This window comes from Salmo salar, chromosome 05, assembly GCF_965601325.2.
Source record: "Salmo salar chromosome 05, fSalSal1, whole genome shotgun sequence".
NCBI lineage: Eukaryota > Metazoa > Chordata > Actinopteri > Salmoniformes > Salmonidae > Salmo > Salmo salar.
Genome location: NC_138295.1, coordinates 94,452,940 through 94,478,777, shown reverse-complemented (window position 1 = coordinate 94,478,777; position 25,838 = coordinate 94,452,940). Strand labels below are relative to the sequence as shown.

The 25,838-nt window shown below is 38.6% G+C and overlaps 1 protein-coding gene across 1 annotated transcript; it reads left to right on the top strand.

The window, feature by feature from the left end:
* Positions 1-874: 874 nt before the first annotated feature.
* Positions 875-22,723, top strand: cc068 (CC068 protein). The gene is given in 5 exon segments (NM_001140764.1): positions 875-961; positions 1,676-1,768; positions 10,657-10,690; positions 10,692-10,748; positions 21,758-22,723. Coding segments are annotated over 5 exon segments (324 nt in total). The 5' UTR covers positions 875-942; the 3' UTR covers positions 21,879-22,723.
* Positions 22,724-25,838: the final 3,115 nt, after the last annotated feature.

Sequence of the window (25,838 nt, the reverse complement as noted above, 5' to 3'; positions counted from 1 at the left end):
AGTCTATCACAGTGCCATCCGTTTTGTCACCAACGCCCCATATACTACCCACCACTGCGACCTGTACGCTCTCATTGGCTGGCCCTCGCTTCATACTCATCGCCAAACCCACTGGCTCCAGGTCATCTACAAGACCCTGCTAGGTAAAGTCCCCCCTTATCTCAGCTCGCTGGTCACCATAGCAGCACCCACCTGTAGCATGCGCTCCAGCAGGTATATCTCTCTGGTCACCCCCAAAGCCAATTCCTCCTTTGGCCGTCTTTCCTTACAGTTCTCTGCTGCCAGTGACTGGAACGAACTACAAAAATCTCTGAAACTGGAAACACTTATCTCCCTCACTAGCTTTAAGCACCAGCTGTCAGAGCAGCTCACAGATCACTGCACCTGTACCTGTAGCCCATCTATAATTTAGCCCATACAACTACCGCTTCCCCTACTGTATTTATTTTGCTCCTTTGCACCCCATTATTTCTATTTCTATTTTGCACTTTCTTCCACTACAAATCTACCATTCCAGTGTTTTACTTGCTATATTGTATTTACTTTGCCACCATGGCCTTTTTTGCCTTTACCTCCCTTATCTCACCTCATTTGCTCACATTGTATATAGACTTATTTTTCTACTGTATTATTGACTGTATGTTTGTTTTACTCCATGTGTAACTCTGAGTTGTTGTATGTGTCGAACTGCTTTGCTTTATCTTGGCCAGGTCGCAATTGTAAATGAGAACTTGTTCTCAACTTGCCTACCTGGTTAAATAAAGGTTAAATCAATAAATCAATATAAAAAAACAGGCCTTTGTAGTTCAAAGTTGTGGAGAACTGTGGGGATTGTAGTTCGTTCCACAGTTGAGTGACGCACGCGGAAGTAACGTGATGATGAAGAGAGGTGACTTTGCTTCAGTTTTGTAATGTTTTGATTCAGCAACACTGCTGATAATTATGGAAGCAACCAAAGCAGGTATTGTATAGACAATATGTTGAGTATCATTATCCTATGTCGCTCTTACGGCATTGTTATAGTTGTAAAGCATCTATAGAAAAGTGTGTTATCATACGCACATCCTTAAAAACATAACGTTAGGTTCTGGACTAACAAAGTCTAGGTAAAGAACAAGAAGGCCCAAGCACACTGTTAAAGCTCCCAATTCACCGCTTTATTGACAAAGTTTCGATCCCGACACGGATCTTCGTCGAATCGAAACGTTGTCAGTAAAGCGGTGAATTGGGAGCTTCAACAGTGCGGGGTCTTGTTCTTTACTAGTTGTAAAGCATGCTAGCATTAGCAGTTAGACGTCGCTAGCCAGGGCTAACTAAGCTAGCTTCAGTACAGTCAACATGTCATTCAATTGGCTAGCTAACTATCACGGTGAGCAAGTGTCGTAGCCGATTAAACGTTTAACTTTAAACTGTTTTCCTGACATACTAGCTAACTTAGCTGTCATACTTCTAATCTTCCACGTTCATCGCTTGCGAGCTCAGAAACAACTGGGTTACCTAGATGTTGTTAGCTATAGTTACCTAGCGTTTACTGTGTCTAACTAGCTAGCTAGTTTGATGGATATGCTAGCCCTGGTACAGCAGGGTAGCTATGACTGATGTGTGTGTGTGTGTGTGTGTGTGTGTGTGTGTGTGTGTGTGTGTGTGTGTGTGTGTGTGTGTGTGTGTGTGCCAGAGGAGCCTTTCCTGAGGCATGTGGAGACAGATGTACTCATACCCAAGATGATGAGGGAGAAAGCCAAGGAGCTCTGTGCTGAAAAGGTTACAGGTGAATATCTGAGATTAATAAAACACATGTGTTAGTTCCCTGAACAAATGCTTTAGGTCACAGCGGGCTTACAGTCTTGTGGCTCCCAGGATATATGATCTGGAACCCAAGATGCTCACAGAGATATATCCACCGTTCACCTTCGCTGTTTATACACATTGTATTGTTGAAGTCTCTATGCACCTTCCCAGTTACAATCTCAAGCAAAGGCCCTGTTAATGCCCTGAGCCATGACAGAGTATTAATGGATACCTCCCCTGTTATGTATATTTGTGTTTTTCTGTTGCGTTGATCTGGCTGTCATGCCCTGTCTGAAAACCAGTCAGAAGTAGATGACCCGATGAAGAAAAAAATACAGTCAAGATCAAACCTGATATGGTGGTTAAATATGAATATACCACTTGATACAATGAACTTCCTCTTTTCTGCCTCCAATGTCCTTTTTCTAGCAGTGTTTATGGTATCTGTATTATAAGGAGTGTAGACTGCTGATCTGATCTCGTTATTGCTCAACATGTAGGCCTAACAGAAACTTGGCAAATGTTCTCCTTTTTACAGGAAGATACTTGAAACAGACTGCAGTTGAATGTTTTTGTTACTAACATCTCTAAATTCACTTTATGCTGCTGACATCAACATTTGATTTATTTTTGAACCTTACGAAGACTCTGAGCCGCTGCTCTAATGTTGTGGTCCCGTGTGGCTCAGTTGGTAGAGCATGGTGTTTGCAACGCCAGGGTTGTGGGTTCGATTCCCACGGGGGACCAGTACTGGGGGAAAAAGTTTTTCAAAATCTATGAAATGTATGCATTCACCACTGTAAGTCGCTCTGGATAAGAGCGTCTGCTAAATGACTAAAATGTAAATGTTGCAGGGCAATTCCACGGCAACGGAATGATGCTGAGACTCAGATATTTCACTTTAAAATGTATGTCAAACAAAAAACAATTTTTTTGCAAAGTTAAACAAACCATACAACTCTATGCATAAAGACTACTTTTAACAATTTCCACCATTTTTTTATTTTTTTTACATAAACACATTTTATGGATGAACAGTGCAGATGCACCATTTTGGCATGGCACCAGCTGCACAAACCGTCATTCTGTTACCAAAATGTACATCTGCATTGTTCAAGTAAATGTGTTTTTTTTGGTAAAATGTTATTTGAAAGTTGTTAAAAGTAATTGTGCATGGAGTTGTATTGTTTGTTTTAAGTTGACAATCATTGGTTTTTGTTTTGGCGTCCATTTTAAAGTGAAAACGGCTCTGCATCATTCTGTTACTTTGGGATTGCCCAACAGCAACTCTCGGTGCTGCATAGGTACTTCGATTGTGGTTAGGCCTAAAGTCCTCTTCATCCTCTGAGGCTGCACGCCTGCTGCTGCTCGCCCAGAGAGACACAGCCTAGCCCTCGAGGTGACAGGGCTGTGGAAATCCCCTTCTGGTCTCCTCTCTGCCCCCTCCTTTTCACACCTCCACCCCAGCCCTAGCTGCTGTATTGCCTGCATACTACCCTATTTGTATTACTGATGCTTGCAGTGGCTGTTTGCTCTGACCTGTGTGTTTGTGCATGCGTGTATGTTATGTAATGTTGTTTAGTTAAATACAGTTCCATAAAACATCTGACCAGAGACGGTGTGTTTACTCTGATCAGAGACGGTGTGTTTACTCTGATCAGAGACGGTGTGTTTACTCTGATCAGAGACGGTGTGTTTACTCTGATCAGAGACGGTGTGTTTTCTCGGTGTTTACTCTGACCAGAGACGGTGTGTTTTTCTCGGTGTTTACTCTGACCAGAGACGGTGTGTTTTTCTCGGTGTTTACTCTGACCAGAGACGGTGTGTTTTTCTTGGTGTTTACTCTGACCAGAGACGGTGTGTTTTTCTCGGTGTTTACTCTGACCAGAGACGGTGTGTTTTTCTCGGTGTTTACTCTGACCAGAGACGGTGTGTTTTTCTCGGTGTTTACTCTGACCAGAGACGGTGTGTTTTTCTCGGTGTTTACTCTGACCAGAGACGGTGTGTTTTTCTTGGTGTTTACTCTGACCAGAGACGGTGTGTTTTTCTCGGTGTTTACTCTGACCAGAGACGGTGTGTTTTTCTTGGTGTTTACTCTGACCAGAGACGGTGTGTTTTCTTGGTGTTTACTCTGATCAGGGACGGTGTGTTTTCTTGGTGTTTACTCTGACCAGAGATGGTGTGTTTACTCTGATCAGAGACGGTGTGTTTTCTTGGTGTTTACTCTGATCAGGGACGGTGTGTTTTCTTGGTGTTTACTCTGACCAGAGACGGTGTGTTTTCTTGGTGTTTATGCTGACCAGAGACGGTGTGTTTTTCTTGGTGTTTACTCTGACCAGAGACGGTGTGTTTACTCTGACCAGAGACGGTGCGTTTTCTCGGTGTTTACTCTGACCAGAAGCGGTGTGTTTACTCTGACCAGAGACGGTGCGTTTTCTCGGTGTTTACTCTGACCAGAAGCGGTGTGTTTACTCTCACCAGAGACGGTGTGTTTTCTCGGTGTTTACTCTGATCAGAGATGGTGTGTTTTCTTGGTGTTTACTCTGACCAGAGACGGTGTGTTTTTCTCGGTGTTTACTCTGACCAGAGACGGTGTGTTTTTCTCGGTGTTTACTCTGACCAGAGACGGTGTGTTTTTCTCGGTGTTTACTCTGATCTGATCTGATGACGACCCGTCGTGCAGCATCTTCTTTCCCCACTAGTCTACCAGAATGACATCACCTCTCCAAACCCATGCCCTTTTCTAAGACACGTGTCCTTACTACTGCACTGATTTGATCAGCTACTTCAGAACAGTCAGCTCTCCATATCTCATCATCACATAGATTATTCTGTAGAGTCGATTTAATGTCAGTTTCATCTGGGGACTCGGATTAGGAGATTATCATTTTAGTGGGGGGGGGGAATAATCCCTCACTACTCCATACCTCCTCCTGAAGTCCCCTCCCTCTCACTACCACGTCGTCTCTAGTGGAGATCACTGGATAATGGGCGCGTCCCACGTGGCACCCTATTCCCTAATGGGCCCTGGTCAAAAGTAGTGCACTATATAGGGAATAGGGTGTCAGTTGGGAGGCTACCTCTGAGATCATTGTCACTATGGTCTTTTCTGTGACTGTGTTGGGTGACTGCTGATGTGTGATGGGATACCAGCGGCGGTGTCAGGCCCCAGTACAGTCCTCTGTGTTTCTGTTCTACTGATTTAGATTAGTCACACTGTTCTGCCTCTTCAAATTGCTTCTGCAGGTTTTCTGCGTTCGGATGAAAGCAAGTCGTGGTGATAATCACGCTGATCATAACAGGGAGATTATGATGATGGGTTTGCATCCCAAATGGTACCCTATTCTCTATACAGTGTACTACTGTTGAGCAAGGCTCTGGTCAAAAGAAAAAGTAGTGCACTTCGTAGGGTTAGGGTACATTGTCAATTTTGGGATGTATCCCATGGTTGTTTATGAGACGCTGGAGACGGGGGGGGGGGGGGGACGGGGGACGAACGAGGCTAATTAAAGTCTACCAAAGACCTGGCTAACAGCGTGAGAGACAAGGCCAGGACCCTTCAGCACCTCTTTAGCACCACCAACACAATGGCACCTTTCATCCACAACACCTTGATATCAGTTAAAGGATTGAAAGGAAAATACCTTGTTTATTTATTTTTTATCTCTGTAGTCTTAACGCAGTTAGGCCTAATGGCTAACTCCATCTCTGTGTGATTCACCTTGCACTCAGCTGTTTGTCAGGGTCTCAACTGCTTGCCAAACATCATGTCTTTTTTAGGAAATGGTTAGAAAGGAGAATCCTTGTTAAGTCGACCATCTCAGCCCTAAATGTGTCTTCTACGGTCAAACTAAAAGAGACACACCGAGTTCTGTATGTTATTCAGAGTTAATATAGACCTCGTTGGTTTACAGTTAGCATGTTATTCAGAGTCAATATAGACCTCGTTGGTTTAGAGAGTTCTGTATGTTATTCAGAGTCAATATAGACCTCGTTGGTTTACAGTTAGCATGTTATTCAGAGTAAATATAGACCTGGTTGGTTTACAGTTAGCATGTTATTCAGAGTAAATATAGACCTGGTTGGTTTAGAGTTAGCATGTTATTCAGAGTAAATATAGACCTGGTTGGTTTACAGAGTTCTGTATGTTATTCAGAGTAAATATAGACCTGGTTGGTTTAGAGTTAGCATGTTATTCAGAGTTAATATAGACCTGGTTGGTTTACAGTTAGCATGTTATTCAGAGTAAATATAGACCTGGTTGGTTTAGAGTTAGCATGTTATTCAGAGTAAATATAGACCTGGTTGGTTTAGAGTTAGCATGTTATTCAGAGTTAATATAGACCTCGTTGGTTTAGAGAGTTCTGTATGTTATTCAGAGTTAATATAGACCTGGTTGGTTTACAGTTAGCATGTTATTCAGAGTAAATATAGACCTGGTTGGTTTAGAGAGTTCTGTATGTTATTCAGAGTAAATATAGACCTGGTTGGTTTACAGTTAGCATGTTATTCAGAGTAAATATAGACCTGGTTGGTTTAGAGTTAGCATGTTATTCAGAGTAAATATAGACCTGGTTGGTTTAGAGTTAGCATGTTATTCAGAGTTAATATAGACCTCGTTGGTTTAGAGAGTTCTGTATGTTATTCAGAGTTAATATAGACCTGGTTGGTTTACAGTTAGCATGTTATTCAGAGTAAATATAGACCTGGTTGGTTTAGAGAGTTCTGTATGTTATTCAGAGTAAATATAGACCTGGTTGGTTTAGAGAGTTCTGTATGTTATTCAGAGTTAATATAGACCTGGTTGGTTTACAGAGTTCTGTATGTTATTCAGAGTTAATATAGACCTGGTTGGTTTACACAGTTCTGTATGTTATTCAGAGTAAATATAGACCTGGTTGGTTTACAGAGTTCTGTATGTTATTCAGAGTAAATATAGACCTGGTTGGTTTAGAGTTAGCATGTTATTCAGAGTTAATATAGACCTCGTTGGTTTACAGAGTTCTGTATGTTATTCAGAGTAAATATAGACCTGGTTGGTTTAGAGTTAGCATGTTATTCAGAGTTAATATAGACCTGGTTGGTTTAGAGTTAGCATGTTATTCAGAGTAAATATAGACCTGGTTGGTTTAGAGTTAGCATGTTATTCAGAGTAAATATAGACCTGGTTGGTTTACAGAGTTCTGTATGTTATTCAGAGTTAATATAGACCTGGTTGGTTTAGAGAGTTCTGTATGTTATTCAGAGTAAATATAGACCTGGTTGGTTTAGAGAGTTCTGTATGTTATTCAGAGTTAATATAGACCTGGTTGGTTTACACAGTTCTGTATGTTATTCAGAGTAAATATAGACCTGGTTGGTTTAGAGTTAGCATGTTATTCAGAGTAAATATAGACCTCGTTGGTTTAGAGTTAGCATGTTATTCAGAGTAAATATAGACCTCGTTGGTTTACAGAGTTCTGTATGTTATTCAGAGTTAATATAGACCTGGTTGGTTTAGAGTTAGCATGTTATTCAGAGTAAATATAGACCTGGTTGGTTTAGAGAGTTCTGTATGTTATTCAGAGTAAATATAGACCTGGTTGGTTTAGAGAGTTCTGTATGTTATTCAGAGTAAATATAGACCTGGTTGGTTTAGAGAGTTCTGTATGTTATTCAGAGTTAATATAGACCTGGTTGGTTTACAGAGTTCTGTATGTTATTCAGAGTTAATATAGACCTGGTTGGTTTACACAGTTCTGTATGTTATTCAGAGTAAATATAGACCTGGTTGGTTTACAGAGTTCTGTATGTTATTCAGAGTAAATATAGACCTGGTTGGTTAGAGTTAGCATGTTATTCAGAATTAATATAGACCTCGTTGGTTTACAGAGTTCTGTATGTTATTCAGAGTAAATATAGACCTGGTTGTTTAGAGTTAGCATGTTATTCAGAGTAAGTTATTCAGAGTAAATATAGACCTGGTTGGTTTAGAGTTAGCATGTTATTCATAGATCATTAGTGTTGAGCGATTTAACGTCCGTTTCCTATTTCTTCCGGTTATTAAACAGCTACTTGACCGATGTCGGTTCAATTACTTGAATTCCATTTAGTTAGTTTTTTTGGGAGCCCAAATAATTCATGAGAGAAATCAAGTCAATAACGATGTGGGAAGCTGGGCTGAAGGGAGTTGTAGTTTTCATAAGTAAATATTCAAACTAAGTTCAGCGCAGAAACATGGTAATTAACTATACTGAACAAAAAATATAAACGCAACATGTAAAGTGTTGGTTTCATGAGCTGAAATAAAATATCCCATACACACAAAAAGCTTATTCCTCTAAAATGTTGTGCAAGAATTGGTTTACATCCCTGTTAGTGAGCATTTCTCCTTTGCCAAGATAATCCGTCCACCTTACCGATGTGGCATATTGTGCTTTGGACAATATATGGCCACTCAAAAATGTGCAGTTTTGTCAAACAACACAATACCATGGATGTCTCATGTTGAGGGAGCGCGCAATTTACATGCTGACTGCAGGAATGTCCACCAAAGCTGTTGCCGGAAGATTGAATGTTCATTTCTCTACCATAAGCCACCTCCAACGCCGTTTTAGACAATTTGTCAGTACGTCCAACCGGACTAAAAACCACAGACCATGTGTAACCACTCCGTCCCAGGGATCGTCTGAGACCAGCCACCAGGACAGCTGATGAAATTCAGGAGTATTTCTATCTGTAATAAAGCCCTTTTGTGGGGGAAAAAAACTCATTCTGATTGGCTGGTTTCCTTATATGAACTGTAACTCTGTAAAATCTTGAAATTGTTGCGTTTTTATATTTTTGTTCAGTGTATAATGACCATAATCCATTGCACCATTTTTTATTTTTATGGCACAGAGACGGATGAAAGAGGCGAAGCGAGACGTTTCACTCTTCACTAAAATCTGTCTAAAATGAATCCCAATGCGTTTCAATGAGCTTATTTTTGGACCTAAGCCTTCCCGCCTTTGGGACAAACACTCCCATTTTGTTAGGGCAGCGATATGAGCATTACGCCTGCTATGTTACGTTAGATACACACAGACCGCATAGACCACATGACAGAGGACTGTACACAACACAACTAGGAGAGGAGGTAGAGACAGTTAGTGAAAGTATGCCTTATCTTCTTTTGAAGAACTAGTCAAATGATTTGAGCAGACCGCTCTGCAGTGTACTTAGGCAGGCTAGCTAAATAGGGTGACTAAAGACCGTACAGTATGGGGAGCACATAGCGCTAGATGGCCTGGCTGGCTGCTTCTGTCTGAGCAGAGATCAGATGATTTTACTTTAAGGAATGAAAAAGAATAAAGTCATCAAATAAAAACCAATTAAAATACGCAACTGAAATATTGTATTATTTCCTAGTAATTTCCTGTTCTATTGATGTCTACCCAATGTGGGCCTGACAGAGACAATATAACATTTTCAATGTTTTGGAAATTGAATTTTCTATTTTTCTATTTTAAAAGCTCTCAAATCATTATAACATCATTATTTCATAATACATTATCAAAACCGAAATCGAAAACCGTGATGATAAAAAAAAAATAAAAAAAAAAAATGGAACTGAAACTCGAACCAACCTCAAAAAGCCCTTATGGCTCAGCACTATTCTTCATGTATGGCCTCTCCTCCTCCTCTGTATGAATAGAAAGCCCTAATGGCTCAGCACTATTCTTCATGTATGGCCTCTCCTCTGAATGAATAGAAAGCCCTAATAGCTCAGCACTATTCTACATGTATGGCCTCTCTGAATGAATAGAAAGCCCTAATGGCTCAGCATTATTCTTCATGTATGGCCTCTCCTCTGTATGAATAGTTTAGATTGCTGCTCTTTTCCATTCATATTAATAGCCAGATAGGCCTGGTCTGTGTGAAGAACAGTTATAATGGGCCATGCCAGCCAGATAGTTACACTGGTGCCAATGTGGACAGAAACACCAACCACAAGTATGAATACATATGATAGTCAGTCTTTTCATTCAGCCTGGCGGTAGAGGAAACATTGGGGCTGGTAAGATAAGAGGCCTGTCAGTACTCACTACGGTAGTATCTACTTTGACCAGGCTTGTCACCGTGTGGCAGAGATGCCTAGCAGAGACGGTATGGTTGGCTGTCCCCTCTCTCTCCTCTCAGCCTGTGGCTACACTCAGATTGGCAGAGGGGGACAGATTTGAAAGAGACATGACCTTTTTAGACTGGGGCTCTTACCCTGGCTGCTTTTTAAAAAGCCCCTGTCAAGAGACTGGCTTCCTGATGGTGGTCATTTACTGGCTAAATCTATGTCTCCTTGCATCTATCTGGTTTCAGCGTTCAACCACTGCTGTAAAGAGACTGGCTTCCTGATGGTGGTCATTTACTGGCTAAATCTATGTCTCCTTGCATCTATCTGGTTTCAGCGTTCAACCACTGCTGTAAAGAGACTGGCTTCCTGATGGTGGTCATTTACTGGCTAAATCTATGTCTCCTTGCATCTATCTGGTTTCAGCGTTCAACCACTGCTGTAAAGAGACTGGCTTCCTGATGGTGGTCATTTACTGGCTAAATCTATGTCTCCTTGCATCTATCTGGTTTCAGCGTTCAACCACTGCTGTAAAGAGACTGGCTTCCTGATGGTGGTCATTTACTGGCTAAATCTATGTCTCCTTGCATCTATCTGGTTTCAGCGTTCAACCACTGCTGTAAAGAGACTGGCTTCCTGATGGTGGTCATTTACTGGCTAAATCTATGTCTCCTTGCATCTATCTGGTTTCAGCGTTCAACCACTGCTGTAAAGAGACTGGCTTCCTGATGGTGGTCATTTACTGGCTAAATCTATGTCTCCTTGCATCTATCTGGTTTCAGCGTTCAACCACTGCTGTAAAGAGACTGGCTTCCTCGATGGTGTTCAAGTGTCGGGATCAGAACGCTGCCCTGAAGGACTGTCTAACCGTACAGTGAGTCAACTAACTCACACCTCATGTAATCAATAAGGCTTCATAAAACATGTCTTTTATTTACACTTTAAAACAAATACATTTATTTTATTACCATTTAAGACCAAACAAATTATATCAAGTACAATACATGTATTTTTTTCTGGTATATAGTTCATACTAGTTCTGACTCAGTGTTCTAATGATAACTGTTCTTCATACTAGTTCTGACTCAGTGTTCTAATGATAACTGTTCTTCATGCTAGTTCTGACTCAGTGTTCTAATGATAACTGTTCTTCATACTAGTTCTGACTCAGTGTTCTAATGATAACTGTTCTTCATACTAGTTCTGACTCAGTGTTCTAATGATAACTGTTCTTCATACTAGTTCTGACTCAGTGTTCTAATGATAACTGTTCTTCATACTAGTTCTGACTCAGTGTTCTAATGATAACTGTTCTTCATGGTAGTTCTGACTCAGTGTTCTAATGATAACTGTTCTTCATACTAGTTCTGACTCAGTGTTCTAATGATAACTGTTCTTCATACTAGTTCTGACTCAGTGTTCTAATGATAACTGTTCTTCATACTAGTTCTGACTCAGTGTTCTAATGATAACTGTTCTTCATGGTAGTTCTGACTCAGTGTTCTAATGATAACTGTTCTTCATACTAGTTCTGACTCAGTGTTCTAATGATAACTGTTCTTCATGGTAGTTCTGACTCAGTGTTCTAATGATAACTGTTCTTCATACTAGTTCTGACTCAGTGTTCTAATGATAACTGTTCTTCATACTAGTTCTGACTCAGTGTTCTAATGATAACTGTTCTTCATACTAGTTCTGACTCAGTGTTCTAATGATAACTGTTCTTCATACTAGTTCTGACTCAGTGTTCTAATGATAACTGTTCTTCATACTAGTTCTGACTCAGTGTTCTAATGATAACTGTTCTTCATACTAGTTCTGACTCAGTGTTCTAATGATAACTGTTCTTCATGGACTAGTTCTGACTCAGTGTTCTAATGATAACTGTTCTTCATACGTAGTTCTGACTCAGTGTTCTAATGATAACTGTTCTTCATACTAGTTCTGACTCAGTGTTCTAATGATAACTGTTCTTCATACTAGTTCTGACTCAGTGTTCTAATGATAACTGTTCTTCATGGTAGTTCTGACTCAGTGTTCTAATGATAACTGTTCTTCATGGTAGTTCTGACTCAGTGTTCTAATGATAACTGTTCTTCATACTAGTTCTGACTCAGTGTTCTAATGATAACTGTTCTTCATGGTAGTTCTGACTCAGTGTTCTAATGATAACTGTTCTTCATACTAGTTCTGACTCAGTGTTCTAATGATAACTGTTCTTCATACTAGTTCTGACTCAGTGTTCTAATGATAACTGTTCTTCATGGTAGTTCTGACTCAGTGTTCTAATGATAACTGTTCTTCATACTAGTTCTGACTCAGTGTTCTAATGATAACTGTTCTTCATGGTAGTTCTGACTCAGTGTTCTAATGATAACTGTTCTTCATACTAGTTCTGACTCAGTGTTCTAATGATAACTGTTCTTCATGGTAGTTCTGACTCAGTGTTCTAATGATAACTGTTCTTCATACTAGTTCTGACTCAGTGTTCTAATGATAACTGTTCTTCATACTAGTTCTGACTCAGTGTTCTAATGATAACTGTTCTTCATGGTAGTTCTGACTCAGTGTTCTAATGATAACTGTTCTTCATACTAGTTCTGACTCAGTGTTCTAATGATAACTGTTCTTCATACTAGTTCTGACTCAGTGTTCTAATGATAACTGTTCTTCATACTAGTTCTGACTCAGTGTTCTAATGATAACTGTTCTTCATGGTAGTTCTGACTCAGTGTTCTAATGATAACTGTTCTTCATACTAGTTCTGACTCAGTGTTCTAATGATAACTGTTCTTCATACTAGTTCTGACTCAGTGTTCTAATGATAACTGTTCTTCATACTAGTTCTGACTCAGTGTTCTAATGATAACTGTTCTTCATACTAGTTCTGACTCAGTGTTCTAATGATAACTGTTCTTCATACTAGTTCTGACTCAGTGTTCTAATGATAACTGTTCTTCATACTAGTTCTGACTCAGTGTTCTAATGATAACTGTTCTTCATACTAGTTCTGACTCAGTGTTCTAATGATAACTGTTCTTCATACTAGTTCTGACTCAGTGTTCTAATGATAACTGTTCTTCATGGTAGTTCTGACTCAGTGTTCTAATGATAACTGTTCTTCATGGTAGTTCTGACTCAGTGTTCTAATGATAACTGTTCTTCATACTAGTTCTGACTCAGTGTTCTAATGATAACTGTTCTTCATGGTAGTTCTGACTCAGTGTTCTAATGATAACTGTTCTTCATACTAGTTCTGACTCAGTGTTCTAATGATAACTGTTCTTCATGCTAGTTCTGACTCAGTGTTCTAATGATAACTGTTCTTCATACTAGTTCTGACTCAGTGTTCTAATGATAACTGTTCTTCATACTAGTTCTGACTCAGTGTTCTAATGATAACTGTTCTTCATACTAGTTCTGACTCAGTGTTCTAATGATAACTGTTCTTCATACTAGTTCTGACTCAGTGTTCTAATGATAACTGTTCTTCATACTAGTTCTGACTCAGTGTTCTAATGATAACTGTTCTTCATACTAGTTCTGACTCAGTGTTCTAATGATAACTGTTCTTCATACTAGTTCTGACTCAGTGTTCTAATGATAACTGTTCTTCATACTAGTTCTGACTCAGTGTTCTAATGATAACTGTTCTTCATGGTAGTTCTGACTCAGTGTTCTAATGATAACTGTTCTTCATGGTAGTTCTGACTCAGTGTTCTAATGATAACTGTTCTTCATGGTAGTTCTGACTCAGTGTTCTAATGATAACTGTTCTTCATACTAGTTCTGACTCAGTGTTCTAATGATAACTGTTCTTCATACTAGTTCTGACTCAGTGTTCTAATGATAACTGTTCTTCATGGTAGTTCTGACTCAGTGTTCTAATGATAACTGTTCTTCATACTAGTTCTGACTCAGTGTTCTAATGATAACTGTTCTTCATACTAGTTCTGACTCAGTGTTCTAATGATAACTGTTCTTCATGGTAGTTCTGACTCAGTGTTCTAATGATAACTGTTCTTCATGGTAGTTCTGACTCAGTGTTCTAATGATAACTGTTCTTCATACTAGTTCTGACTCAGTGTTCTAATGATAACTGTTCTTCATACTAGTTCTGACTCAGTGTTCTAATGATAACTGTTCTTCATGGTAGTTCTGACTCAGTGTTCTAATGATAACTGTTCTTCATGGTAGTTCTGACTCAGTGTTCTAATGATAACTGTTCTTCATACTAGTTCTGACTCAGTGTTCTAATGATAACTGTTCTTCATACTAGTTCTGACTCAGTGTTCTAATGATAACTGTTCTTCATGGTAGTTCTGACTCAGTGTTCTAATGATAACTGTTCTTCATACTAGTTCTGACTCAGTGTTCTAATGATAACTGTTCTTCATGCTAGTTCTGACTCAGTGTTCTAATGATAACTGTTCTTCATACTAGTTCTGACTCAGTGTTCTAATGATAACTGTTCTTCATACTAGTTCTGACTCAGTGTTCTAATGATAACTGTTCTTCATACTAGTTCTGACTCAGTGTTCTAATGATAACTGTTCTTCATACTAGTTCTGACTCAGTGTTCTAATGATAACTGTTCTTCATACTAGTTCTGACTCAGTGTTCTAATGATAACTGTTCTTCATACTAGTTCTGACTCAGTGTTCTAATGATAACTGTTCTTCATACTAGTTCTGACTCAGTGTTCTAATGATAACTGTTCTTCATACTAGTTCTGACTCAGTGTTCTAATGATAACTGTTCTTCATACTAGTTCTGACTCAGTGTTCTAATGATAACTGTTCTTCATACTAGTTCTGACTCAGTGTTCTAATGATAACTGTTCTTCGTACTAGTTCTGACTCAGTGTTCTAATGATAACTGTTCTTCGTACTAGTTCTGACTCAGTGTTCTAATGATAACTGTTCTTCGTACTAGTTCTGACTCAGTGTTCTAATGATAACTGTTCTTCGTACTAGTTCTGACTCAGTGTTCTAATGATAACTGTTCTTCGTACTAGTTCTGACTCAGTGTTCTAATGATAACTGTTCTTCGTACTAGTTCTGACTCAGTGTTCTAATGATAACTGTTCTTCGTACTAGTTCTGACTCAGTGTTCTAATGATAACTGTTCTTCGTACTAGTTCTGACTCAGTGTTCTAATGATAACTGTTCTTCGTACTAGTTCTGACTCAGTGTTCTAATGATAACTGTTCTTCGTACTAGTTCTGACTCAGTGTTCTAATGATAACTGTTCTTCGTACTAGTTCTGACTCAGTGTTCTAATGATAACTGTTCTTCGTACTAGTTCTGACTCAGTGTTCTAATGATAACTGTTCTTCGTACTAGTTCTGACTCAGTGTTCTAATGATAACTGTTCTTCGTGCTAGTTCTGACTCAGTGTTCTAATGATAACTGTTCTTCGTACTAGTTCTGACTCAGTGTTCTAATGATAACTGTTCTTCATGGTAGTTCTGACTCAGTGTTCTAATGATAACTGTTCTTCATGGTAGTTCTGACTCAGTGTTCTAATGATAACTGTTCTTCATGGTAGTTCTGACTCAGTGTTCTAATGATAACTGTTCTTCATGGTAGTTCTGACTCAGTGTTCTAATGATAACTGTTCTTCATACTAGTTCTGACTCAGTGTTCTAATGATAACTGTTCTTCATACTAGTTCTGACTCAGTGTTCTAATGATAACTGTTCTTCATGGTAGTTCTGACTCAGTGTTCTAATGATAACTGTTCTTCATACTAGTTCTGACTCAGTGTTCTAATGATAACTGTTCTTCATGGTAGTTCTGACTCAGTGTTCTAATGATAACTGTTCTTCATACTAGTTCTGACTCAGTGTTCTAATGATAACTGTTCTTCATGGTAGTTCTGACTCAGTGTTCTAATGATAACTGTTCTTCATGCTAGTTCTGACTCAGTGTTCTAATGATAACTGTTCTTCATACTAGTTCTGACTCAGTGTTCTAATGATAACTGTTCTTCGTACTAGTTCTGACTCAGTGTTCTAATGATAACTGTTCTTCGTACTAGTTCTGACTCAGTGTTCTAATGATAACTGTTCTTCGTACTAGTTCTGACTCAGTGTTCTAATGATAACTGTTCTTCGTGCTAGTTCTGACTCAGTGTTCTAATGATAACTGTTCTTCGTACTAGTTCTGACTCAGTGTTCTAATGATAACTGTTCTTCGTACTAGTTCTGACTCAGTGTTCTAATGATAACTGTTCTTCGTACTAGTTCTGACTCAGTGTTCTAATGATAACTGTTCTTCGTACTAGTTCTGACTCAGTGTTCTAATGATAACTGTTCTTCGTACTAGTTCTGACTCAGTGTTCTAATGATAACTGTTCTTCGTACTAGTTCTGACTCAGTGTTCTAATGATAACTGTTCTTCGTACTAGTTCTGACTCAGTGTTCTAATGATAACTGTTCTTCGTACTAGTTCTGACTCAGTGTTCTAATGATAACTGTTCTTCGTACTAGTTCTGACTCAGTGTTCTAATGATAACTGTTCTTCGTACTAGTTCTGACTCAGTGTTCTAATGATAACTGTTCTTCGTACTAGTTCTGACTCAGTGTTCTAATGATAACTGTTCTTCGTACTAGTTCTGACTCAGTGTTCTAATGATAACTGTTCTTCGTACTAGTTCTGACTCAGTGTTCTAATGATAACTGTTCTTCGTACTAGTTCTGACTCAGTGTTCTAATGATAACTGTTCTTCGTACTAGTTCTGACTCAGTGTTCTAATGATAACTGTTCTTCGTACTAGTTCTGACTCAGTGTTCTAATGATAACTGTTCTTCGTGCTAGTTCTGACTCAGTGTTCTAATGATAACTGTTCTTCATACTAGTTCTGACTCAGTGTTCTAATGATAACTGTTCTTCATGCTAGTTCTGACTCAGTGTTCTAATGATAACTGTTCTTCATACTAGTTCTGACTCAGTGTTCTAATGATAACTGTTCTTCATGCTAGTTCTGACTCAGTGTTCTAATGATAACTGTTCTTCATACTAGTTCTGACTCAGTGTTCTAATGATAACTGTTCTTCATACTAGTTCTGACTCAGTGTTCTAATGATAACTGTTCTTCATACTAGTTCTGACTCAGTGTTCTAATGATAACTGTTCTTCGTACTAGTTCTGACTCAGTGTTCTAATGATAACTGTTCTTCGTGCTAGTTCTGACTCAGTGTTCTAATGATAACTGTTCTTCGTGCTAGTTCTGACTCAGTGTTCTAATGATAACTGTTCTTCATGCTAGTTCTGACTCAGTGTTCTAATGATAACTGTTCTTCATGGTAGTTCTGACTCAGTGTTCTAATGATAACTGTTCTTCATACTAGTTCTGACTCAGTGTTCTAATGATAACTGTTCTTCATGGTAGTTCTGACTCAGTGTTCTAATGATAACTGTTCTTCATACTAGTTCTGACTCAGTGTTCTAATGATAACTGTTCTTCATACTAGTTCTGACTCAGTGTTCTAATGATAACTGTTCTTCATGGTAGTTCTGACTCAGTGTTCTAATGATAACTGTTCTTCATGCTAGTTCTGACTCAGTGTTCTAATGATAACTGTTCTTCATGCTAGTTCTGACTCAGTGTTCTAATGATAACTGTTCTTCATACTAGTTCTGACTCAGTGTTCTAATGATAACTGTTCTTCATACTAGTTCTGACTCAGTGTTCTAATGATAACTGTTCTTCATACTAGTTCTGACTCAGTGTTCTAATGATAACTGTTCTTCATACTAGTTCTGACTCAGTGTTCTAATGATAACTGTTCTTCATGCTAGTTCTGACTCAGTGTTCTAATGATAACTGTTCTTCATGGTAGTTCTGACTCAGTGTTCTAATGATAACTGTTCTTCATACTAGTTCTGACTCAGTGTTCTAATGATAACTGTTCTTCATGGTAGTTCTGACTCAGTGTTCTAATGATAACTGTTCTTCATACTAGTTCTGACTCAGTGTTCTAATGATAACTGTTCTTCATGGTAGTTCTGACTCAGTGTTCTAATGATAACTGTTCTTCATGCTAGTTCTGACTCAGTGTTCTAATGATAACTGTTCTTCGTGCTAGTTCTGACTCAGTGTTCTAATGATAACTGTTCTTCGTACTAGTTCTGACTCAGTGTTCTAATGATAACTGTTCTTCATACTAGTTCTGACTCAGTGTTCTAATGATAACTGTTCTTCATACTAGTTCTGACTCAGTGTTCTAATGATAACTGTTCTTCATACTAGTTCTGACTCAGTGTTCTAATGATAACTGTTCTTCATACTAGTTCTGACTCAGTGTTCTAATGATAACTGTTCTTCATGCTAGTTCTGACTCAGTGTTCTAATGATAACTGTTCTTCATGGTAGTTCTGACTCAGTGTTCTAATGATAACTGTTCTTCATACTAGTTCTGACTCAGTGTTCTAATGATAACTGTTCTTCATACTAGTTCTGACTCAGTGTTCTAATGATAACTGTTCTTCATGGTAGTTCTGACTCAGTGTTCTAATGATAACTGTTCTTCATACTAGTTCTGACTCAGTGTTCTAATGATAACTGTTCTTCATGCTAGTTCTGACTCAGTGTTCTAATGATAACTGTTCTTCATGGTAGTTCTGACTCAGTGTTCTAATGATAACTGTTCTTCATGGTAGTTCTGACTCAGTGTTCTAATGATAACTGTTCTTCATACTAGTTCTGACTCAGTGTTCTAATGATAACTGTTCTTCATACTAGTTCTGACTCAGTGTTCTAATGATAACTGTTCTTCATGGTAGTTCTGACTCAGTGTTCTAATGATAACTGTTCTTCATGGTAGTTCTGACTCAGTGTTCTAATGATAACTGTTCTTCATACTAGTTCTGACTCAGTGTTCTAATGATAACTGTTCTTCATACTAGTTCTGACTCAGTGTTCTAATGATAACTGTTCTTCATGGTAGTTCTGACTCAGTGTTCTAATGATAACTGTTCTTCATACTAGTTCTGACTCAGTGTTCTAATGATAACTGTTCTTCATGGTAGTTCTGACTCAGTGTTCTAATGATAACTGTTCTTCATACTAGTTCTGACTCAGTGTTCTAATGATAACTGTTCTTCATGGTAGTTCTGACTCAGTGTTCTAATGATAACTGTTCTTCATGCTAGTTCTGACTCAGTGTTCTAATGATAACTGTTCTTCATGGTAGTTCTGACTCAGTGTTCTAATGATAACTGTTCTTCATACTAGTTCTGACTCAGTGTTCTAATGATAACTGTTCTTCATGGTAGTTCTGACTCAGTGTTCTAATGATAACTGTTCTTCATACTAGTTCTGACTCAGTGTTCTAATGATAACTGTTCTTCATGGTAGTTCTGACTCAGTGTTCTAATGATAACTGTTCTTCATACTAGTTCTGACTCAGTGTTCTAATGATAACTGTTCTTCATACTAGTTCTGACTCAGTGTTCTAATGATAACTGTTCTTCATACTAGTTCTGACTCAGTGTTCTAATGATAACTGTTCTTCATGGTAGTTCTGACTCAGTGTTCTAATGATAACTGTTCTTCATACTAGTTCTGACTCAGTGTTCTAATGATAACTGTTCTTCATACTAGTTCTGACTCAGTGTTCTAATGATAACTGTTCTTCATGCTAGTTCTGACTCAGTGTTCTAATGATAACTGTTCTTCGTGCTAGTTCTGACTCAGTGTTCTAATGATAACTGTTCTTCGTGCTAGTTCTGACTCAGTGTTCTAATGATAACTGTTCTTCGTGCTAGTTCTGACTCAGTGTTCTAATGATAACTGTTCTTCGTGCTAGTTCTGACTCAGTGTTCTAATGATAACTGTTCTTCGTGCTAGTTCTGACTCAGTGTTCTAATGATAACTGTTCTTCGTGCTAGTTCTGACTCAGTGTTCTAATGATAACTGTTCTTCGTGCTAGTTCTGACTCAGTGTTCTAATGATAACTGTTCTTCGTGCTAGTTCTGACTCAGTGTTCTAATGATAACTGTTCTTCGTGCTAGTTCTGACTCAGTGTTCTAATGATAACTGTTCTTCGTGCTAGTTCTGACTCAGTGTTCTAATGATAACTGTTCTTCGTGCTAGTTCTGACTCAGTGTTCTAATGATAACTGTTCTTCGTGCTAGTTCTGACTCAGTGTTCTAATGATAACTGTTCTTCGTGCTAGTTCTGACTCAGTGTTCTAATGATAACTGTTCTTCGTGCTAGTTCTGACTCAGTGTTCTAATGATAACTGTTCTTCATGGTAGTTCTGACTCAGTGTTCTAATGATAACTGTTCTTCATGCTAGTTCTGACTCAGTGTTCTAATGATAACTGTTCTTCATGGTAGTTCTGACTCAGTGTTCTAATGATAACTGTTCTTCATGGTAGTTCTGACTCAGTGTTCTAATGATAACTGTTCTTCATGGTAGTTCTGACTCAGTGTTCTAATGATAACTGTTCTTCATACTAGTTCTGACTCAGTGTTCTAATGATAACTGTTCTTCATGGTAGTTCTGACTCAGTGTTCTAATGATAACTGTTCTTCATGCTAGTCCTGACTCAGTGTTCTAATGATAACTGTTCTTCATGGTAGTTCTGACTCAGTGTTCTAATGATAACTGTTCTTCATACTAGTTCTGACTCAGTGTTCTAATGATAACTGTTCTTCATGGTAGTTCTGACTCAGTGTTCTAATGATAACTGTTCTTCATACTAGTTCTGACTCAGTGTTCTAATGATAACTGTTCTTCATGGTAGTTCTGACTCAGTGTTCTAATGATAACTGTTCTTCATGGTAGTTCTGACTCAGTGTTCTAATGATAACTGTTCTTCATGGTAGTTCTGACTCAGTGTTCTAATGATAACTGTTCTTCATACTAGTTCTGACTCAGTGTTCTAATGATAACTGTTCTTCATGGTAGTTCTGACTCAGTGTTCTAATGATAACTGTTCTTCATACTAGTTCTGACTCAGTGTTCTAATGATAACTGTTCTTCGTGCTAGTTCTGACTCAGTGTTCTAATGATAACTGTTCTTCGTGCTAGTTCTGACTCAGTGTTCTAATGATAACTGTTCTTCGTGCTAGTTCTGACTCAGTGTTCTAATGATAACTGTTCTTCGTGCTAGTTCTGACTCAGTGTTCTAATGATAACTGTTCTTCGTGCTAGTTCTGACTCAGTGTTCTAATGATAACTGTTCTTCGTGCTAGTTCTGACTCAGTGTTCTAATGATAACTGTTCTTCGTGCTAGTTCTGACTCAGTGTTCTAATGATAACTGTTCTTCGTGCTAGTTCTGACTCAGTGTTCTAATGATAACTGTTCTTCGTACTAGTTCTGACTCAGTGTTCTAATGATAACTGTTCTTCGTACTAGTTCTGACTCAGTGTTCTAATGATAACTGTTCTTCGTACTAGTTCTGACTCAGTGTTCTAATGATAACTGTTCTTCGTGGTAGTTCTGACTCAGTGTTCTAATGATAACTGTTCTTCGTACTAGTTCTGACTCAGTGTTCTAATGATAACTGTTCTTCGTACTAGTTCTGACTCAGTGTTCTAATGATAACTGTTCTTCGTACTAGTTCTGACTCAGTGTTCTAATGATAACTGTTCTTCGTACTAGTTCTGACTCAGTGTTCTAATGATAACTGTTCTTCGTACTAGTTCTGACTCAGTGTTCTAATGATAACTGTTCTTCGTACTAGTTCTGACTCAGTGTTCTAATGATAACTGTTCTTCGTACTAGTTCTGACTCAGTGTTCTAATGATAACTGTTCTTCGTACTAGTTCTGACTCAGTGTTCTAATGATAACTGTTCTTCGTGCTAGTTCTGACTCAGTGTTCTAATGATAACTGTTCTTCTGTACACCACTGTCTCTGTCTCTCAGCTACAGAGACTCGGCATTCTTCGAGGAGTGCAAGCAGGAGTACATCAAGGAGAAGCTGGAGTTCCAGAGGACAGGGGTGGCGGCTAAGAACCGCTCACAAAAACTTCCTACCAGCATGTAGATTCCAAATTGACCCCTGAACATGTTGCTTCCACCTGTCCAATCCTCTCAGATCTACAGGAGTGGTTAGGTAGCAGGGGCTAGGGGTCACGAGGTAGCTAGGGGTCACGAGGGTGGCAGGGGGAGGGACGGCTACTCACAGGGCTTTGCAGTGTGTGTATTGTACATCCGGTTGGGATGCTCATTGCCCCAACGGGAGGAACTAGATCAACGAAGGGACAGGAGACAGGAGGACATCCTAGGCCCTAAGGGACCTGTGTAACGACTATGAGCCAGGTTGGAAAGGTGTGTCTAAAGGCCTCCGTTCACCTGTATGTACAGAAAAGGAATCTCTTACAGATACATGTCCTCCACAGAGTCCCTCTGGTTGATCTGATCAAACAGCCATGATGGAAAAACACACTGTCCTCCTGTTTCAGAATGATCATTAATGTTTTGTTGATGATGCCGTCTGTCTGCTCTGCAGTTTGTGTATGTTTATGAAGAATTCTTTCTGTCAATGCTTTGGGAGTGTTTTCATGTTGAGCTTGTTAGCAACCAATACTGTCCAAAGTGAGATTGATTCCAAGGATAAGACCTGTCCAAAGTACATGAATAATATTCAAGGTGTTGACATCAACATCCTCCACTATGAGAATGTTCCAGATGGTTCCTAATTATACACAGATTGATACTGCGTAGAGGCTTATCCCATAATTAGGATTCACCGGTGAGTTGCCGTAACTAGTGGTGTGATGACAGGTGAAGCATTACGGACAGAGTTGTTGTAAAAAAAGGTCTGATTATATAACATTTGACTTGACATTGTGTTAACGTACATATAAATAAAGACAAACGGATGTTCATAGCCTCTGTGTGTTGTGACTTTGGCTTTTTAAAACCATACAGGTGTCACAAAAATGACTTCCAGGTTCACAATCACCCTTTTCAATGTCCCTTGAAATCCCTATTTGAAGTGTTATTACTGAGTCACTTAGGCTTGTGACTGTCGTACCTCCACACAGCCTTGATTTATACTGGATGTGGATCACTGACTGTCACCCATATCTCATCTACCTTTTTTAGATTACATGTGTTCATCTCTATTCATTTTATTCATACAAGCCTGGCGCTGTATGCTACAAGACAGGAATAGCAACACAATGAGCCGTGGCAGGGGCCATTTCAGTGTTCAGCTGTCAAGCAGTAGTCGCACAAGTAAGACAATTGTTCATGAAATATCACACACAATATCTGCCTATCGTAAATATTCACCCACTTGGATTTCTTCACATTTGTGTTAAAAAGTGTGATTATAATGGATTTAATTGTTTTTTTGTCAATGATCTACATAAAATATTCTGTCAAAGTGAAATAAAAAAATAAAAAAAGTTTTTAAAGGTTAATGAAAAATAGAACCCTAAAATACCTTAATTAGATAATGATTCACTCCCCTGAGTCAATACATGTTAGAAACACCTTTAGCAGCGATTACAGCTGGGAGTCTTTCTGGGAAAGTCTCTAACGGGTCGATCTCGATTCAGGAATGTATGCCTTTCTTACACACACTATTTATTTTCCAGTAACTTAACGTGCGCACTCTGAATACATTTCATTCAACCGCTGAAAAACCTCCCACTTGGTGACCAATAGATTTTTTTTTTCGTGGAGTTTTCATTCAATAGAAGTTATCAGTACATTTATTTTAGCCATTCTTTTAAATACGGGGTGCATTTCATTAGAATTTAGTTGACAGACACTAGAATACATGGAGAGAACGGGGTCAGAATATAGGAATCATGGGGGGGGGAAGCCATCTATGCATTTTCGCTTCCGTTTCACGACCAACTAGTAGATTTAAAAATACTCTTGATCTTCAAGATTATTTAGGCACATTTTAGGTTTAGGAAAGTATGCATGTATTTAAATTTAAAAAACCGGTTTGGAGAGCCTTTACGCACGAAATATGTTGATAAATAAAAAACAGTGGCTGAATTCATCCTGAAAGATGTCATATTCTAGCTCAATCCATGAAATATTGGAAGGTGGTGAAAGTGTACAATAGGGGTTGAACATTAGTCCTATAAATGTTCCCTAATTCTCACTAATCATGGAACTGTAATGACCACGGTCCAGTCGTGGTGAACCGTGCGCCAGGCTCCATGTTTAACCTGCTGCGCTGCGTGGGTTCCAGAATGATTCAATAGGCTACATGTCCCAAATCATTACACAACGTCAGCCTAATATCATCCACTAACTCTAGCGACGCACAGGAACAATTTACAAGGACGTGACAGAGGAAATACATGTAAACGGAATGGAATGATAAAAAAAAAAAAAATGTATGTGTGTATTACTGACGTGGCTCTCGATATTCGCTAATATTTAACATTTAACATTTATCATTGTAAAATAAAACGGAGAAAAGCCCAGATATAATCAAAACATTCTAAAGCGCACACAAAACTCGGCAGGTTCAGCCCTACAGAAGCATATAGCTTGGATGTCCACATTTCATCCACGCAAATGATGAGGGCACACAATAACAATTCTGAATAATGGCGAAGGTATTTATATCCTATTTCACAGTGTAAAAGGGACCGCAATACACGTGATATGATTTTCAGTTTGGCTTCCATGTGGCTGGTTTCACATTCGTCTCCAGGGATCATAAGGAAAACTAATCTAAAACAATATGCTATGTATATTTACAATCGCCTTCTCCAAATGGAGTACTCATTTACCTAGGTTTTATCAATAGCTCTTATCAATTTATAAATTATGAAGGAATTAAGTCAAGGTCAGAATATATTTTGTTTTGCTATCTGTAAGACACACCTCCGCATAAAATGGGAATTGCATTCCATTTAAGAGCTTAACTCAAGTCGGAACAGAATCGGGACTTATTAATGTTTTACACACCTGGATTGTGCAATATTTGCCTTTTATTCTTTTCAAAATTCTTCAAGCTCTGTCAAGGTGTTGGGGATCATGGTTAGACAGCATTTTTTAAGTCTTGCCCTATATTTTCAAGCAGATTTAAGTCAAAACTGTAACTTGGCCACTCAGGAAAATTCACGTCTTCTTGGTAAGGAACTCCAGTGTAGATTTGGCCATGTGTTTTAGGTTATTATCCTGCTGAAAGGTGAATTCATCTCCCAGTGTCTGAAGCAGGTTTTCCTCTAGGATTTTGTCTGTGCTCAGCTCATCCCATTTATTTTTATCCTGAAAAACTCCTGTCTTAGCCGATGTTAAGCATACCCATAACATGATGCAGCCATCACCGTGCTTGAAAATAAGGAGGCAGTTACTCAGTGATGATGTGGATTTTCCCCAAACATAAGGCCAACAACTATATTCCTTTGTGGAGTCACTACATTGTTGTTGACCCATCCTCAGTTTTCTCCAATCACAGCCATTGAACTCTATAGCTGTTTTAAAATTCAGATGGGTCACAGAGTCAAGTGTTTTAAAATCGTCATGATGACATCCCTGAGCAGTTTCCTTCCTGTCCTGCAGCTCAGAAGGATCACTATCGTTGTGTCTGGGTGACGTAATACATCATCCACAGAATAATGATTCACTTGACCACGCTGAAAGAGATATTCAATGTCTGATTTGTTATTGTTACCAATCTACCAATCACTGCCCTTCTCTATGAGGCTTTTGAAAAGCCCCCTGGTCTTTGGAGTTTAATCTGTGCTTGAAATTCAACATTTGACTGAGGGACCTTCCAGATGTTGTATGTTGTATTATTTCAGACAGAGTGAGTTTATGTGATTTGTTAAGCCAAATTTTACACCTGTACTAATTGAGGCTTGCCTAAACAAAAGGGGGTGGATACTTCAGCAACTAATATACATAAGCTATAAAATGTGTATTCATTTGTAAATATATTTGTAAAATTATTTTTATTTTGACATTATGGAGTATTTTGTGTAGATCAATGATTTAAAAAAATAAATAAAATCACAATTAAAAC